Source organism: Corapipo altera, unplaced genomic scaffold (assembly GCF_003945725.1).
Source record: "Corapipo altera isolate COAL_440 unplaced genomic scaffold, ASM394572v1 113, whole genome shotgun sequence".
NCBI lineage: Eukaryota > Metazoa > Chordata > Aves > Passeriformes > Pipridae > Corapipo > Corapipo altera.
In genome coordinates, this window is record NW_020884895.1 from 11,219,962 (window position 1) to 11,236,666 (window position 16,705).

Genomic DNA, 16,705 nt, shown 5'->3' on the forward strand with positions numbered 1-16,705 from the left:
CACACACACACACACACACACACACACACACACACACACACACACACTTATCTGCCATCACCAGAACAGAAATTACCGCTCTGGAATAGCTCATTTCACGCATGAGATATAAATAAGAGGCACATATGGCTGAACGACACACTGGGGTGGGCACAGCTCCCGCTGCAGTGGGAGTGGGAGGATGGACCCGGGCAAAGATGGAGGCTGGAATAACCATCCTGCTCCAAACAAATGTACAATTAAAGGAAACACATCACAGCACACCAGACCCTCGTACACCCATTTCGGAGGCTCCCACACACAAATATAGAAAGAAACTCTGACCACCGTGAAAGCATGATCTCATTTTTAAATACATGTTTAAATCTTAAGCAAGAGAATGAAAGCTTTAATTATTTCTTTCAGATGGTAAACGGCACCAGAGTGAATGCAGCAATTTACAGCTCTGCCTTGCAAATCCAGGATAATCAGTATGCACACTTGATTTGGGATGAAAGAGGGGAAACATCTGACTTCAATGTTTGTGCTAAAACAACAAAGTTCTCAGGCTCCAACACATTTTTTTATAGTGACTGGAAACCTCCTTTTCTACCTCAACCTTTGCACAATGAACATTCTTCACTCCCTAAAACACATCCCAGGACAGGAAGCTGATTGTCCTTTTCTGGTGTTTTATACAAGTCAACAAACAGCACTGTGCTGATGACTAACAAAAAGCCCCGTCCAGCCTGGCCTTGGGCACTTCCAGGGATGGGGCAGCCACAGCTGCTCTGGGCAACCTGGGCCAGGGCCTCCCCACCCTCACAGCCAGGAATTCCTTCCCAATAGCCCATCTAGCCCTGCCCTCTGGCACTGGGAAGCCATTCCCTGTGTCCTGTCCCTCCATCCCTTGTCCCCAGTCCCTCTCCAGCTCTCCTGGAGCCCCTTTAGGCCCTGCAAGGGGCTCTCAGCTCTCCCTGGATCCTTCTCTTCTCCAGGTGAACCCCCCCAGCTCTCCCAGCCTGGCTCCAGAGCAGAGGGGCTCCAGCCTTTGGAGCATCTCTGTGGCCTCCTCTGGACTCGCTCCAGCAGCTCCACATCCTTGTGCTGTAGTCCCCCAGGACTGGAGGCAGCTCTGCAGGTGGGGCCTCACCTGAGGGGGCAGAGGGGCAGAACACCCTCCCCTCCTGCTGCCCACGCCGTGGGATCATGGGGGGTTCTGGGTGCCAGAGCTCATGGCCAGGTCAGGGTACATTGAGCCCCCAAATCCTTCCCCTCAGGGCTGCTCCCAACACCTGGATTTGTGCTTTTCCATACCAATGCTTGATGACAAATGCTAATCACCAGCAAATATCACACCAAGCCCTACCCTTGTGCCAGCAAGCCAGGGTGGGTGAGCACCCAGGGAGGAGAAAGGTCAGTGATGCAGACATTTATTAAAAGTTAACAGATGGGAAATGAGAACCTCTGAAGTGCTGGCTGTGTTTCTGTGAAGGTGGAATAATGCCACCAATGTCACTAATGAAAAGGAAGAGGGAGGAGGCAGCAAGGCTTTATTCACACCTGTAAGCCTTGGCTGGACTGACACCTACTGGGCTCCACCTGCTGTGCTCTGTCCTGGGGTGAGGAGGGCAGAAATGTCACCGTCAAGGTAAAATTTTCTATTCATTAGACTCATTCATTAATGAATTTCTATTCATTAATTTTGTTCTATTGACTCTTTCTGTTCATCCCATTCATCAGTGAAACCTTCTGAATCCAGACCCAGCTTCTACACTAACCAAAGTCACTGCCCTTGTCTCAAATTCACTTATACTAGCAGCTGAAAGTTTTAAAAGCACAGCGTTCTGTTTCTGCTGTTGAGCAGATTTCAAAGTTTGGTGAAAACAGCACTTCTCAGGAAACCAAATGGTACATTATACAGGAGTATCACCACACTTATGGTTATTTCACTATCAGATCATCTTATCTCAGGAAGCGATTTCTGATTCATGAATCTGGACAAGCAACACTACTCAAAAGTGGGCCCTTTTCCTGGAAATTTGTTAAGAGTTAATAATTTCTGCAGAGGTATTTTACTGTCCCAGTCAAAGGATGGACCTCGACCCTTGGCCCATGTGCAGCACAACACCTCAATGCTCCCAGCACATCAGGACAGCAACAGCATCCACGGAAGCTGAATCATTACTAAGAGTTCACAATTATCTTCTGGAACAAGAAATCCTTTATCACAGAACAGAAACAGAAAAACGTGATATCAGGCACTCAAATTAGTGGTTTCTCCAGAGCTCAGCTTTCTAGATGGAGTTTCCTTCTGCAGCTGTACCAGTCTGAGGGGAAAAGCAGTGATGCTTCACAACTAAAACAACAGTATTTTAAAAAAACCCTCTAAACTTTCTTTTTAAAATGCATGTAGTGAGCATTTGCAGGGTATCAGGCAGGAATTGAGACCAGGTAACACAGTGCACTAAAAAGTAACAGACTGGAGAGATGCTCTGGGGTATTAAACTGTTTAATTAAAGCATCGGAAGTTGGTGTAAATACACCAGTTAATACATAAACTGAGTGAAAATATGCCCACAGTGGGCTCATGTGGTTTAGGTGGCATTTTGCTGAACTGCTGCACCCTCTCGTGGAAGTCTCTTAAATCCATGTAAACTGGAAATTTAGCTGAGGCCAAGGCAGCACTTACCAATCCTTAACTAACACAAACTGAGTCATAAAATACCACTGAACTTTTGAGATTTTTTAAGGATGATTCTGGAACACTCAGCAGGTGGATCCTGCCACCAGGTAAGCAGCAATGTGTGGATGGCAGTGCTTTGTTCCTTCTCCTTTAGGCTGACTCCTATCTAAACAGAAAGGAAATGTTCCTTTACAATGCAATGTTGGCGAATTAGGACTTGAATTCTTTCTAAAATCACCAGCTAGTTCTATCTACCAGACAGATAGTTTGCTGTCTCCATGCAAATGAAGTCCATTCTTCAACCAAAAATTCCAACAAATTTAAAAAGAATGTCTGGAAGGTGACAGTACTGTGTATTTTACATCTGAAAACCAGCTAAGAGCTGCTCCCTGGAGCAAACCTTTAGCTCCCCAGTAAAACACTGGTTCCATAAAGAGCTGCAACAACCTGGAGAAGCTGAAAGTGTGAATGAAGATCTCTGGAGATATCCCTGGAAAAGGTCAATCCTTACTGTACAAAAGGCAGAGGCATTGTAAATTTGACTGCCCTTTCTCCCAGGCTCTGCATGATTCAAACAGCAAGGAGGAAAACGGGAATGTTCACACCTTAAACTGAGAATAAAATAAACGAGAGGGAGAAATCAAGGCTAAATTGAACAAAACATTTTTCTTCTAAGATGCAGGAGCTGAAGAACCAAAATGTGCAGCTCAGGGAGCAGCTGGGTGGACACGGGCTGCAGAACACCTAAATAAAACCACAGCCTTGGGATGGTGCAGGAAACAGCCAAATGCCTGCTCTGTTCAGCAGCTGTTCTTGCAAACAGCCCCAAGTGCCTGGGAGGAGGAGATGCTCTGCTCTCACCCCAGAAAGGGAATTTGCACTTGGACATTATTTCTTTGCCCAAGAATTCTGTGTGGGAGCACGCTAGGAATGCTTTATTTCTAGAATTCAGTGTTGCTGAATTCCGCATTCCAGGAGGGGACAGGACACTGCCTTGCCACATTCATTCTGTTCAGGGTTTTTTTTTCTTTCATGTTTCCTAAGGTTTTTTTAAATTAGGAAGAAAACATGGTAGAATTTTCTCTAGCCAGATCCAGGCTGAGCCAGGTGGAAAACACAAAGCTGTGTTTTCTGTGGATGGACTCATCTCCAACCATTCAGAAGACCAACAGCCAGAAATATCCCCTTTTATTCCCTCATCCAAACATTCCTCACATGACCCTTCAGCTTTAGTTCATCCTTCTTACTTTAGATATCAGCATTTTAGGAACATCAGCACATGGATGGTCAACTCTTCTGACTACACATTATAGGCTAAAATTGTCCTGTGGTTGAAGTCCAGATGTTTGCCAAGCTCAAGGCTCCGGGAACGGGAAACCCTGGAGAACTCCCAGGTGAAGAGTGGCACCAGGAGATCCTCCCACAGCCCTGAGGGATGGAGCAGCAGTGGTGGGTGGGTGCCAGGATGACACAGTGCAGACTCAGAAATCCCATCTGGCTGATTCCCTCCCACTACCAGGGATGCAGGCTGCTGAACTGCACTGGGATAATCCCACTGCAGATCACCTCACACATCCCCAGTGTGAGGACTGTGGGAGAACCCCTGGTCTGGGGCTGGAGGGACCCGAGCTGAGTGTCCCACAGGGAAACAACTCTTTGACTGCCTTTATATCATGGTTATTTTCCAAACAGTGCCTCTGACACTGCTTTTCCAAAGTGTGGTCCGTTCCAGGCTCCACCTGAGCAAACCAGCCCCCGAATCTATTCCTAGACATGATTTCGTTCACTTGGTCCACATCACAAGAACCTTAAAAATGCCAAAGAAGGAAACTGGAGCAGATGAGACCATTTCAAGACATCCAAAATGGGTCACATATGCTACACTGAGCTGCCTTCACATACAGCAAGTGTCCTGGAAATCCAGCAACTCCCAGCTTTTAGAAATTGTAGGTTCCTCTTTCGGGGGCTACATCCCAGTGGAAGGTGTCCCTGCCCATGCCACGGGGTGGCACGAGGTGAGCTTCAAGATCCCTTCCAACCCAAACCATCCTGGGATTCTAAACCTGGGAACTGATTTGGCTGGAAAATAATACAGATTACGGCTCCAGTTTTAAACCTCACACACCACTGAACGTTTCAGGAAAATCACAGCACACGGGAGAACTGGAAAGCTTCTGACCCACCCAGTTATGACACAGAGGGAGAAGCTGCTCAGCTCACGAGTGCCACGAACGCTCATCCAAAGGAGGTTTTTCCTTTGTATTTCAACAATCCCCCAGCAGCTGATCCCAAACTCAGCACACTAATCCCTTCCTGCATGATAAATTCCATGGGCAGGGACACCTTCCACTAGCCCAGGTTGCTCCAAGCCCCATCCAGCCTGGCCTTGGACACTTCCAGGGATGGGGCAGCCACAGCTGCTCTGGGCAACCTGTGCCAGGGCCTGACCACTCTCACAGGGAAGGGTTTCTTCCCAATATTTAATCCAAACCTACTGTCTTTCAGTTCAAGCCATTATGATTCATACTAGCACACAAGATGACAAACACTTTGCTAAGGAGCAGACATTTCCTGTTAATCACCTGCCTTGGAAATTCTACCTTCCAATCCAACACAAAGGTGTTTTTGAGTCTACACTTCCCACAGATAAACAGCAAAATAAAATAAACAAAATAAATCCTGCTGGGAAATGTCACTGCCCTCATTTAAAATTTTCAGCTTAGTCCAGCTTAGAGATTTAGATAAAGTTGAGAAAACAAAGATAATCAATGTACTGCCAGAATATTTACCACTGCCTCTGTGTTTCAGGAAGAAATTTGGTAAGAAACCTAATTCATAAGTTACAAAGACAACAGCATTTATTCTCCTGTTATCAGGAGATCTTTTGCTGTTGGGTCACAGAGCAACTGTTCCTCTGATTTTGATGCCTCAAGGTCCCAACAGCTTCTGAACGAGGATTCAGCCAGGATGCAGATTTAGGCACTGAAACAAACCTTGGAATTGTTTTGACAGAAACTGGTGGCCCTGTTTATTTTTGGGGGAGTATCTACGACGCACTCAGAGCACGAAGCTGCAGTGAGAGTCTCGCTGCACACACTGTTCTGCCTGAAGCCACAGTTTGCCAGTGACAGGGGGTTTATAAAAGCAAAGTGCTCATTTGTTTTTTTCAAGAAAAATCTTTCGTCATTCCACCGCCTAAAACAATGTCCTACTTCATCCTGATGGAGAGACAGATGGTCACTGGGCAGACTTTCTTCCCAAATGATGGCATCATGCCCATGTAAGCCCAAACCAGGAGCAGAGAGACAGTTGCAGCCCACCACAACACAACACACGTTTACCCAGATGAGCGGAAGGAAGAAATCTGGGCAAGGACAGGGACAGTGATTAATCTGAATCCTGAAACAATCTTGATATTCCTCACGGTTTCCAACTACTTTATACAACTCTAACCATGTTCTTTAATAAGAAAATTCATATGACTGGTAACATCGATTAAATGTGATGTTACCTACTAGAATCAGGCTGGTTTGGGTTGGGAGGGAGCTTAAAGACCATCCAGTTCCAGCCCCTGTCATGGGCAGGGACACCGTGGGTTTAACATGTTTTACCAACAAACCAAGACTAACCTCCACTCCCGTTGGAGAACCCTCCTCAGCACAGATTTTGCCACCTAACAGGCAAACAGCACTTCCCACCCGTGGAAGCCAGACACTGCTGAAATCACTTCAGAACGGGTTAATTCCTGGAGGAGGCCAAGGCCAGGTTGGACAGGGCTTGGAGCATCTACTGGGAGGTGTCCCTGCCCATGGCAGGGGGTGGCACTGGATGAGCTTTAAGGTCTCTTCCAACCCAAACCATTTTGGGGTTCCGTGATGAGGGGGAAGGCTGGCTCCCTGCCTTCTGTGCACAGGGATGGCCACAACTGGTACTCACAGGTGTTTCTGCTGGTCCTCAGAGCTCCTGAGCTTCATCTGATGGGCTGGTGTGTCCACAAATCCAGCCTGGGAATCCCTTCAGGAGAGATATTTCCAAGCCTGAGGGCAGGTCTGGCTGGCAGAAGTGTAACTCCCATATCTGCCTGCAGATAGCACAACATTACCAATAAATCCTGTTAGCACACTACACCAATACACTGAGTCTGAAAATCCACGCTTGGCTTGGTCTTGGAAATCTATTACAAGGTGAAAAAGCAGAGTCCTACTGCACCTAAATGTTCTATAAAGCTCTATTATAGTGAGTTAATTTTGATCATATTTAACCCCATTTCAATTTAACCTCATTTCCAGGGAGCATTCCCTCATGGTGTGCACTCTGTGTGTTTTCTTGGAAGCAGAGAACACTAGTAACTGGGGGGAATGAATGAATACATGGGAAAAATGTCTTTAATTAAATTTTAGGAACACATATACTTTGCTAAATGATGTTTACACCAAAACGCTAAAAATACTAAGAGAAATGTGCTGTCCAGGGGCCAAGGAGTTCTTCTGCTGCAGTCAGCCCAGGCGTGGGGCAATGCCTGTGTGCCACGGGCAATCCCTCCACACCCTGCTGCGGGACACTGATGGTAATCCTCAAAATTCCTGCTCGAAATTTGTTGTCACAAATTGCAGAGGGAACACTAAAAGAAGTGAAAAGCAGAGCCCTTTGTACGGCCGGTGTGGAGCGAGGAGGGGGGGATCGGGGAGCGGCTCTAAGAGCCTAAAAGGAGACAGACACGCTCTCCCGTGGGGGCTGGAGGGCGAGTGGAAAAAAATCTCCACTGGTTCCCGGGCAAACTGTGCCAGCCCGGAGGGATCCCCCCGACAGGACTCACCTGCCTCGGCCACCGGGGGTCCCGGCGCGGGGAGCGGGGCTACATCGGGGATGGGGTGGGGATGGGGACCGGGATCAGGATCGGGATGGGGCCGGGATCGGGCTGGGGAGCGGCCCCGGGCCGCGATCGGACGGGCCCGAGGGCGGCCCGCGCTCCGGAAGCTCTTTCGGCCGGTGCCGGTCCCGCCCCTGCCGTGTCTCCTGACCCGGAGCCGCTCCCGAGCCCGCCGCTGACGGTGCCCGGTCCCTCCATGGCTCCCAAGGGCGGCCCCGGCGGGCGGCAGCAGTCCGAGGAGGACCTGCTCCTGCAGGACTTCAGCCGCAACCTCTCGGCCAAGTCCTCCGCGCTCTTCTTCGGCAACGCCTTCATCGTGTCCGCCATCCCCATCTGTGAGCGGCGGGACGGGGCTGGCGGCGGGTCCCGGGGAGAGCAGGAGACCCTGAGGGGAGCAGGAGACGCGGGGAAGGGGATCGGCAGCACCTGAGGGGAGCAGGAGATGCTGGGAAGGGGATCAGCGGACCCTGAGGGGACCGGTGGCTCCTGAGGGGAGCAGGGACTCCCCAGCGCACGCCTCGGGCTCTGTCCCGCTGCCGCTCCGAGCCCGGCTACGAGCCCATCCCGGGCGGGATTGTCCCGCTCCGAACCGTGTGGGATCCGAACCGTGTGGGATCCGAGCCGTGAGGGGTCCGAGCTGTGAGGGGTCTGGGCCGTGAGGGGTCCGAGCCTCAGCCGATGCTGGCCGCGGTCGGTCCGGGCCGTGTGGGATCCGAGCCGTGAGGGGTCTGGGCTGTGAGGGGTCCGAGCTGTGAGGGGTCAGGGCCGTGTGGGATCCGAGCTGTGAGGGGTGGAAGCCGTGTGGGATCCGAGCCGTGAGGGGTGGAAGCCGTGAGGGGTCCGAGCCGTGAGGGGTCTGGGCCGTGAGGGGTCTGGGCCGTGAGGGGTCCGAGCCTCAGCCGATGCCGGCCGCGGTCGGTCGGGGCCGTGCGGGCGGTCGGGCGGCGGCAGCACTGACGTGTCACTGCGGCGGCGCTGCCTCGGCGGGGCCTGGAGAGCCGCTCTCGGAGCACATTTCTCCCTCCCGGAGCGTTTCTAATGCGGCTCAAACGCTCCGAGGGGTTTTGCAGGAATTGGGTTTGGTCTGGCAGAGCCTGTGCCGAGTTACAGAGCTCGCGTCCTGTGGGCTGCTCCTGCAGGGGCGTTTTTTTCTTGGAGAGAGGCCACTCAAAATGTAATTTTTTTTCTTCTTCGAAGGGCTTTATTGGAGGATATGGCACATGGATCTTGTTCAGTCCGCAGTCCTGTACAGCGTGATGACCCTCATCAGTACCTATCTGGTGGCTTTTGCATATAAGAACGTCAAGTTTGTCCTCAAGCACAAGTAAGTTTAGTGGCTGTTGGAATAATAAATTCTAGTCGCTAGAATTTATTATTTAATAATTTAACAGAACCAGCGTCTACAACTTAATTTTTTTATTAATAAGAGTGCCTGAAACGTTACTCCAGAATCTGTTTTACACAGAAATATTTCCTAGTTGGTTTCTGTTGTCTCTTGTAATTATGGAGTAGCCCAGTCTTGTGAGCTAAGAGTACAGTGAAATAGCAGAACTACCATCATGCTCAGTGGGTATTGCCATAAATTACATTTAAATTATATTACTGATTATATCAAAATTACATTACTTGTAGCAGTTTGATTATTACTTGTCCCTTCAACTTGACAAAACTGTTCCGTGTCTTGACTCCATTTTGTTCTTCGCTGTAAATAAAACTTCCCCTAATCCCAGGGTGTAGCTGTGGGGGTTTTTATTAGTTTTTGAAGTTGAACATAAGTGGTGTTGCTTACAGGGTAGCCCAGAAAAGAGAGGATGCTGTGTCCAAGGAGGTGACTCGCAAGCTGTCCGAGGCGGACAACAGGAAGATGTCCCGTAAGGAGAAGGATGAAAGGTGACTTCTTTGTCCTCTTCCTTCTCTCCCTTGTTGTAATGCTGCCTTAAATGTCCTTAAGGCTCTAGGTAGGATATGAGGGACTGTGCCCTGTTTCTCCTATACTCTGGAAAGCATAAGTTGTACTGTAACTCTTGGTTCATCTTAAAGCCTTTCTGAGGCAAGTTTTCAAGGAAAGGTCTCAAATGCACTTGGGATTAGAGGGGATGCTCACTGTGACTGTGCAGGATGGGAGCTGTCAGGGCTTAAGAGCCCAAACCTCTATCTTCTAGAGGCTGGTTGCAACAAAAGTACTGCACACTTCATAATGGTGGGGGTGCCAGGATATCCCATCCCTGGGAGTGTCCAAGGCCCGGTTGGAGCAACCTGGGCTAGTGGAAGGTGTCCCTGCCCATGGCAGGGGGTGGAATGAGATGGCTTTTAAGGTCCCTCCCAACCCAAACCAGTCATTCATTCTCTGATATACAGTGATTGAAATATGCCTGAGATATTGTCTCTACTTGCTCCTAGAATTCTGTGGAAGAAAAATGAAGTCGCAGACTATGAAGCGACGACTTTTTCCATCTTCTACAACAACACCCTGTTCCTGGTCCTGGTCATCATCGCTTCCTTTTTCGTGCTGAAGAACTTCAACCCCACCGTGTATCCTTTGTGCTCTGCTGGGGAGGGCAGGTCCTTTGCAGAACATTGTAACATAAAAGCAGAGTTTACAAAGAAAACCCCCTCCCAGTGACGTGAGGTGTTTTAAGGATATCACTTGGACAGTCTACAGAAGTTCTTGTGGCTTTGCCATTTTAGTTGTAATTTTGGGATGAGGAGGCAGCTTGTTTTGCTGCAGAATCCCTGTGTCAGTGTTAGCTGCCAGGTTCTCTTGCCTTACAGGTTGCTTTATTCTCAGTAACTTCACAACCAAAATCTTTTGTTCCTTAAGGAAATTAGTATTGCCAATCAGGGCAGTTAATTCAGGATGTTCTGTAGTTAACTACTTATAAAACAAATGTTAAGAGAACAGGCTAAACTTTGTGAGTGTCTTAACTTTGAAGGTAAGTTCATGCCTTTATTTTGAGCTATATTTGAGGTTACAGTATTTCAGTTTTAAAACTGTGAAGACCATTTCAATTCCTCCTTTTTCATAAAACTTCTGCTAAATGTTCTGTGCCAAAGAAGTGTCTTGACAATTATATGTCCTTAACCTGTTCCCTGCAGAAACTATATTCTTTCTATAAGTGCTTCATCAGGACTGATTGCTCTGCTCTCCACAGGATCCAAGTAGACACAAACCCCACAGAAATTTATTTCTGTGAGAGACTTCAACTGCCATAGAAACATTTAAGGGCAGAATAGGATTTTTTTTTTTTTTTTTTTTTTGGGGGAAAGGGGGGGGGGGGGGTTAAATCCAAACTGATGGAATTATATTTACTTTTGTTATCTTTCCATGGTATTATTCAATATCTGAGTTAATGATTTTTTTTTTTACTTAGCAAGGGAGGGAAATGGGGTGTGGGCTGTGACCAGACATCACCTTTGTGAGGCACCACAGAGGGGTGATGGCTCTGCAGCCCGGGGGCAGCTCCACAGTGGGACTGTCCAGCTGTACCCACAGCCTCAGAGCCAAACCCCCTGATCAAAAAAGTGACAATCCACCATTTATCAATGTAACTTGAGAAGTTGTAATAAAAAGGAACTTTTTTTGCCATTTAATTCCTTGTATTTCCATTCTTTAAAAAGTAGGTATTTTCACGTGTAGGTTTGTTGGCTCTTTCTGCTTCCAGAAGAGAAGAGTCTTTTCCGGTGTTCACTGGAAATACTCCTCATTTTTAAGTAACTTGTAGTCAGGACAAAAACCTAAACCTCCCAGAAAAACACTTTTGAAGTGGTTTGAATGTAGTTTTTTTTCCATTCATGTCCAAAATCACAAATAAATAAGAAGCCCTGCCGGTTTCCTTGCACAGCTTAGCAGAAATGCTTCAGCTGGCTTTTTGTAATGGGTTTATCAGGCAATCCTGTCCCTTATTTTCTTGCTCTCACTGAAGCAGCTGTTCTGTTAAATGCCAAACTCCACTGCTATTAATGGAATTCTAGAGCAGAAGTTACAGATCCTGCCAGTACAGACTCGGGATCTGTAGGGAAGAAGGAGAAAGCTCATAATCAGATTTAACGTAACAATTACTCTGCTAATCTTTACTTCAATAAGATTTATGGAGAATAGAGCCAAATGAAGAATCTGGAGAGCAGGAGACAGAAAGGGCTCTATTTCTGACAAATAACCAGTCATAAAACGATTCCTAATTACCCAGTGCCTGCTGACTGACTAACACTTGTCAGCATCCTTTGGGATGGGATGGGATTGGGAGATCTTCAGTCTCAACCCTCCCCTGCATAGTTCACTCTTCCTTTGCTTCCCAGGATGAACTGTTCTGTTTCTGTATTCAAACCATGAACATTCCCATGGGTTTGGTGCACTTCAGAGCTGCCCTTGAAGTCACTTTTCTGGTCAGGCATTTAACACCTTAAATTAACTTGATTGCTTCCCCTCAAAATATGTGGATTTTTCTGTATCACTTGTGCCTGATCGTTCACCTCAGGAAGGAGATGTTCCACGTTGCTGGTGCCTGCCTTGCACAATTGTACTTTGCTTGACTTATCACTTTTTTATAAAGGATATAATTTCTGTATTTTAGCCTTTTTAGCACACACAACCCAAATTTCTAACAAGCCTCCAACGAGTAACCAGTCAGAGCCCAAGAGGAGGCCAAGCTGGCAGCTCTGGTTTTTGCTCTGGTCCTCCCAAAGCAGCCAGTACTTAAATTCCAATATTTGAACAAACAACATCAGTACACTCATTTTACTGCCCGAGCTCTCACTGCCCTGTCAGGTGTTTTAGCAGGTGACAGGTGTGTTTTCCAGAAAATCTGCTGGCTGGAGAAGCGCTTGGAAGCAGCACTTTCCTCTGCTATTACTGTCACCTCACTGAGTCTTTTATTAACAGCTTTTCATCCTACTGTAGGTTTTTTTTGGTATTAACAGTTGCTGAGGCTGGGAGCTCAGCGAGTGAGGAGAGGGAACATGGAGCACTGACAGCCTGAAACAAAAGTCGGTGGGGGAGTGGGGTGGGTTGTGTGCTGCAAAAACCCCTCATCTTGGGCCTTCTCAGGAAAGTTTGGGGCTGTCTTCTTTTTGTTATCTGTAATTCTGTCTGCTTTTGAGTTGTTTTTTTGGGTGGTGGTTGTTTTTTCCCCTTGCATTCCCCACTAGAAGCTGCAATGATATATATAAAAGTCAATATAACACACTGAAATTAGATTTCTTCAGTTAATGCTGAGGGTTAACCTGGAGCTGAGCTGCTGCTTGGCCCTTCATTGCCCTCAGAGTTTTAAGCTCTTGCTCCAAGTAAGGGACAATGCCATCTCCTTTTCAATTAAAAAAAGTTGGGAATTAATCTATTTTTAATACACTGCTGGATTCCCACGTACGTGCGAAGGGAAAGGGAGAACATTAAATTGTACCTCCAGAGGGAGGGAAATTAGCCTGCTACTGGGAAGATAATTCTCTTATAAATTAATAAAGCTGTTAACTGTGTGCTGGTCGAAGCCTTTGTAACAATGAACATTAGTTAACTTTCATAGCTGATAATGCAGAGCTGGGGGACATTCCCAGGGCAGGGGAAGGTACATGGGGAGGTGCCTGGGAGTGGCCAGTGTCCCCTTGGAGAGGCTGGGACACTGCCCTGGGATTTCAGGGACCTGTCAGAAGCATGTCCAGGTGTTTATTGCAGGCCAAAACCACGGGATGGTTTGGGTTGGGAGGGACCTTAAAGCCCATCCAGTCCCATCCCTGCCATGGGCAGGGACACCTTCCACTGGATAAGGATGCTCCAAGCCCCGTCCAGCCTGGCCTTGGACACTTCCAGGGATCCAGGGGCAGCCACAGCTTCTCTGGGCAACCTGTGCCAGGGCCTCCCCACCCTCCCAGGGAAAGATTTCTCCCCAGTATCCCACCTAACCCTGCCCTCCCTCATCCCAAGGCCATCACAGCATTACTCAGGATTGGTGTCTGCCCCAGGGATTGATTCCAGAGGTACCTCTTTCCCAGGTGTGCAGCCAGCCCAGGTCCCACGTGTCCCTGCTCCGTGTCACCAGCCCTTACCCCTCCTGGGGACAGCAGGAGAGTCTCCCTGTGGAACAACACACACCCATGTCCAGCAGCTCTCGCTGTCAGTAACAGTCTGGAGGGATAAATTAGATGCACAAAATGCTTTTATTGTGTCCAAGCAGGATCCATCGGACTGCAGGTCTCATATACAGCAGGAGTCATTTACACAGACCACAGCTTTGAATACAGGAGGAGACAACTCAGCCCTGGGGGCTGCTCACCTGGCCCAGGTGAGCCCTGGGCTTGGGGAATAGAGTACAAGGGTCCTACAAATACTGTACAGAGCTGTATCCCAGGAAGGACATGAGAAATACAGACTGAAATCACAGGAGTCGTACAGAGCAAATCCACGGGAGAGTACAACGTGGTTCTTCAGCTGGGCAAATTAATATGTACATTCTTGCTATCAACTCCTGTAAATGCTCACAAAAATCTGTTTAAAATGAGTCTATGCATTTACTTATCCCCGATTCCAAAATAAAGCAGATGTAGCCTTTCGAAATACATACCTGATTTTTCCTGGGAGTTCTCAGCAGTTATATATATATATATATTTATAAGTGTCTATATCCTTAAAAGCTCCTGAATATTGAAATTTGCAGTAGCTCTGTCTACAAGCAGGCAGAAGTAGAGGCAGGTTTCTATATATGCAAAACCCAATATTTAATCATGGCTTTCTTGGTTTAAGGTTTATGGAGAAGTAGAATTTTGCAGAGAGCTGTTGGTTCAGTGACCTGACATGCGAGGTTGGGTTTCCTAACACTGCTCAGGGATGTTTCCCAGGAGCACTCCACAGCTGGAATAACTGTACAGTTAGGAGCTGAACTATCTAAGTTCTAACTAATTCTCTGCCTTACAGCTTTTATTCAACTACAAACAAAACCTAAAGCTTATATTCAGCATATAAAAGCAAACAAAGTCTGAGCTTGCCCCTTCCATCTGTTAACCTGAAGAAACTTTATAGTTGAGATTTCCCAAACGTGGTTTTATTAAAACCTGAAGTTGTATCTGGCTTTTCTTCATTGAAAAAATAGATCTGTACATCCTTCTTTAATTACCAAGTACCTGAAGGTTATAAATTATTAATTTTTTTTTTTTTTTTTGCTTTACAAGTGTTTGTCACAGCACAAGCATGAGGTGCGAAGAGGAAAGTAAAAATTAATGAATTCGGTCGAAGGTAAGAAAATACGAGATTATTCTCGGTTAGAAGAGAGATCAACTGTGCTTTTAGATTTCACTGCAGATTAGTAGCAAGAGCACACATCTCGAAGGGTCCAGTGACAGGAGACACCGAGCAGCAGGTGCTGAATGATTCTCATGACCGGAGATTAACTCGGGGCTGTACCGCTGTACAGAGCACTTGGAAACCATGCAGTCCAGGGAGCTCATGCATTGCATTAGGATCTGTAGTCCTTCTTGCTGTAGGGCTTGTTGCCCAGAATATTATCTATTTCATTCACGATGTGGGATGTCATCTTTGGAAGGACCTGCGGGTAGAAAGAAGCCCGTGTTTAATCAAGGTTGTTCTAAATTTAAACCCAGATTTTATCAAATAACATTTCCTCTGGGTTTTTTTTTTTTTTTTGCGTGACAGATATTAAACATTCATCTAATAACTCTCTCCCATAAAGGAGGAACCACTGGAATGGCAATGCCTCTGAACTTGGTGTGTGGAGTATTGCTGGGCTGCAGTGGAGGGACAGCAGAGGGAGAGGAAGCTGATTGTGGCAAACAACTGAGATTAATTGAGGTGGGTGCAGGTGACATGGGATAGCACAGAATCCATCACAACATGTCCTGGAATAGGGTCCCTGTCCCTTTCAGATACATTAAACCTGCTGGTGACACCACGGATTTGCCTAATTAAGGTGCATAAATAGAATTGCAAGACAAAATAGCAAGTACTAACACTAAATGAAGAGAAGGAGGGTGCTGAGGTGTGTGGGTGTTACCCCCAGGGAGCTGAGCAGAGCTAACCCCCGTGGAGGGGCCACCACCACCTGCACTTACCTGGATGGCTCCGAGGTTCTCTATCAGCTGCTCCGGGTTGGAAGATCCCAGAAGGACAGAGCTCACGCCCTCGTTCCTCAGGCACCATGCTGGAACAAAGGCACAACGAGGTCAGGAACAAGGTGGAGTGACATGGCTCGCTCCAGAGCCTGAAGTTTGACAGAACCTCTGTTTGAAAACCACATCATTCTCTTGTGCCTGTGGGCCCAGGGTGCTGAACTGTGGGGAGGGAGGTGGCTTCCCTGGGGGGAGGGAGCAGGGAAACAGGCAGGTTGGACCCCTGAGGAGGCCCAAAATACTCTGGCAGTCACAGGCTCATGTTGATGCTGGAAACAATCTTATTTTATGTAATTGTTGCCCAGAGAAGCTGTGGCTGCCCCATCCCTGGAAGTGTCAAAGGCCAGGTCGGACGGGGCTTGGAGCAACCTGGAATAGGCAGAAGGTGTCCCTGCCCATGGCAGGGGGTGGAACTGAATGATCTTTACACTCCCTCCCAAGCCAAACCATTCCAGGATAAATAATCCTTTAAGCATTTAAATAACAAACCCATCTCTAGCTGCAGGCCCAGCCCAAGCCACCCTTTGGCCTGTTCGAAAGATGACACATCTTGTCCTGCACTGCCCTTCACTGAACCGTCCCTGCTGCCTGCACAGAGGAGAGGAGCAGCCCCAGAGCCCCCCAGGGTGCCCCAGCCCAGGACCCACCGACAGCCAGCTGGGGCAGGGTGCAGCCCAGGCGCTCGGCGATGGGCGACAGGTCCTTCAGCTTCCCCTGCTGCTTCCTGCCCTCCTCGCTGATGATCTTCTCCTTCAGCCACTGGTAGCACTGCAGGCCAATCACACTGCATTACTGCCAGCTTTCATCTTCCAAAATGGGAACTTTAAGCCCATTTATAATTAGAGGCGTAATCTATACATATATATATATATATATGTAATGGCACTTGAAAAGCCATGTCCAACCCAGAAGGTCATGGGGGCTGAATGACACAAAGTTTTGCTACCCAGAGCAATTAGGACAGGACCAGAATGTCCCCGGATCTACATCGCCCTGGACAGGACCAGAATGTCCCTGGATCTACATCACCCTGGACAGGACCAGAATGTCCCTGGATCTAC

At 47.8% G+C, this 16,705-nt stretch overlaps 3 protein-coding genes across 4 annotated transcripts in view; 1 reads left to right on the forward strand and 2 right to left on the reverse strand.

Moving 5' to 3' along the window:
- TIPARP (TCDD inducible poly(ADP-ribose) polymerase) overlaps nt 1-6,748 on the reverse strand; it is a 25,677-nt gene extending 18,929 nt beyond the window's left edge. The window contains exon 1 of the mRNA XM_027647395.1: nt 6,602-6,748. The gene's annotated coding sequence lies outside the window, so the exon portion shown is untranslated. The remainder of the gene's footprint in view (nt 1-6,601) is intronic.
- Nucleotides 6,749-7,618: 870 nt separating this feature from the next.
- SSR3 (signal sequence receptor subunit 3) lies at nt 7,619-13,004 on the forward strand. Its single transcript, XM_027647321.1, has 5 exons — nt 7,619-7,870; nt 8,733-8,859; nt 9,327-9,425; nt 9,936-10,067; nt 10,632-13,004. The coding sequence occupies exons 1-5, from the start codon at nt 7,732-7,734 to the stop codon at nt 10,696-10,698; spliced, it is 564 nt and encodes a 187-aa protein (XP_027503122.1). The 5' UTR covers nt 7,619-7,731; the 3' UTR covers nt 10,699-13,004.
- A 659-nt stretch (nt 13,005-13,663) lies between these two features.
- KCNAB1 (potassium voltage-gated channel subfamily A member regulatory beta subunit 1) overlaps nt 13,664-16,705 on the reverse strand; it is a 58,679-nt gene continuing 55,637 nt past the window's right edge. For both annotated transcript variants that reach the window (XM_027647319.1, XM_027647320.1), the window contains exons 12-14: nt 16,292-16,412; nt 15,588-15,676; nt 13,664-15,064 (exon numbers count right to left, since the gene is read on the reverse strand). In XM_027647319.1, coding sequence (XP_027503120.1) covers nt 14,975-15,064; nt 15,588-15,676; nt 16,292-16,412 — 300 coding nt within the window. In that variant the 3' untranslated portion in view covers nt 13,664-14,974. The remainder of the gene's footprint in view (nt 15,065-15,587; nt 15,677-16,291; nt 16,413-16,705) is intronic.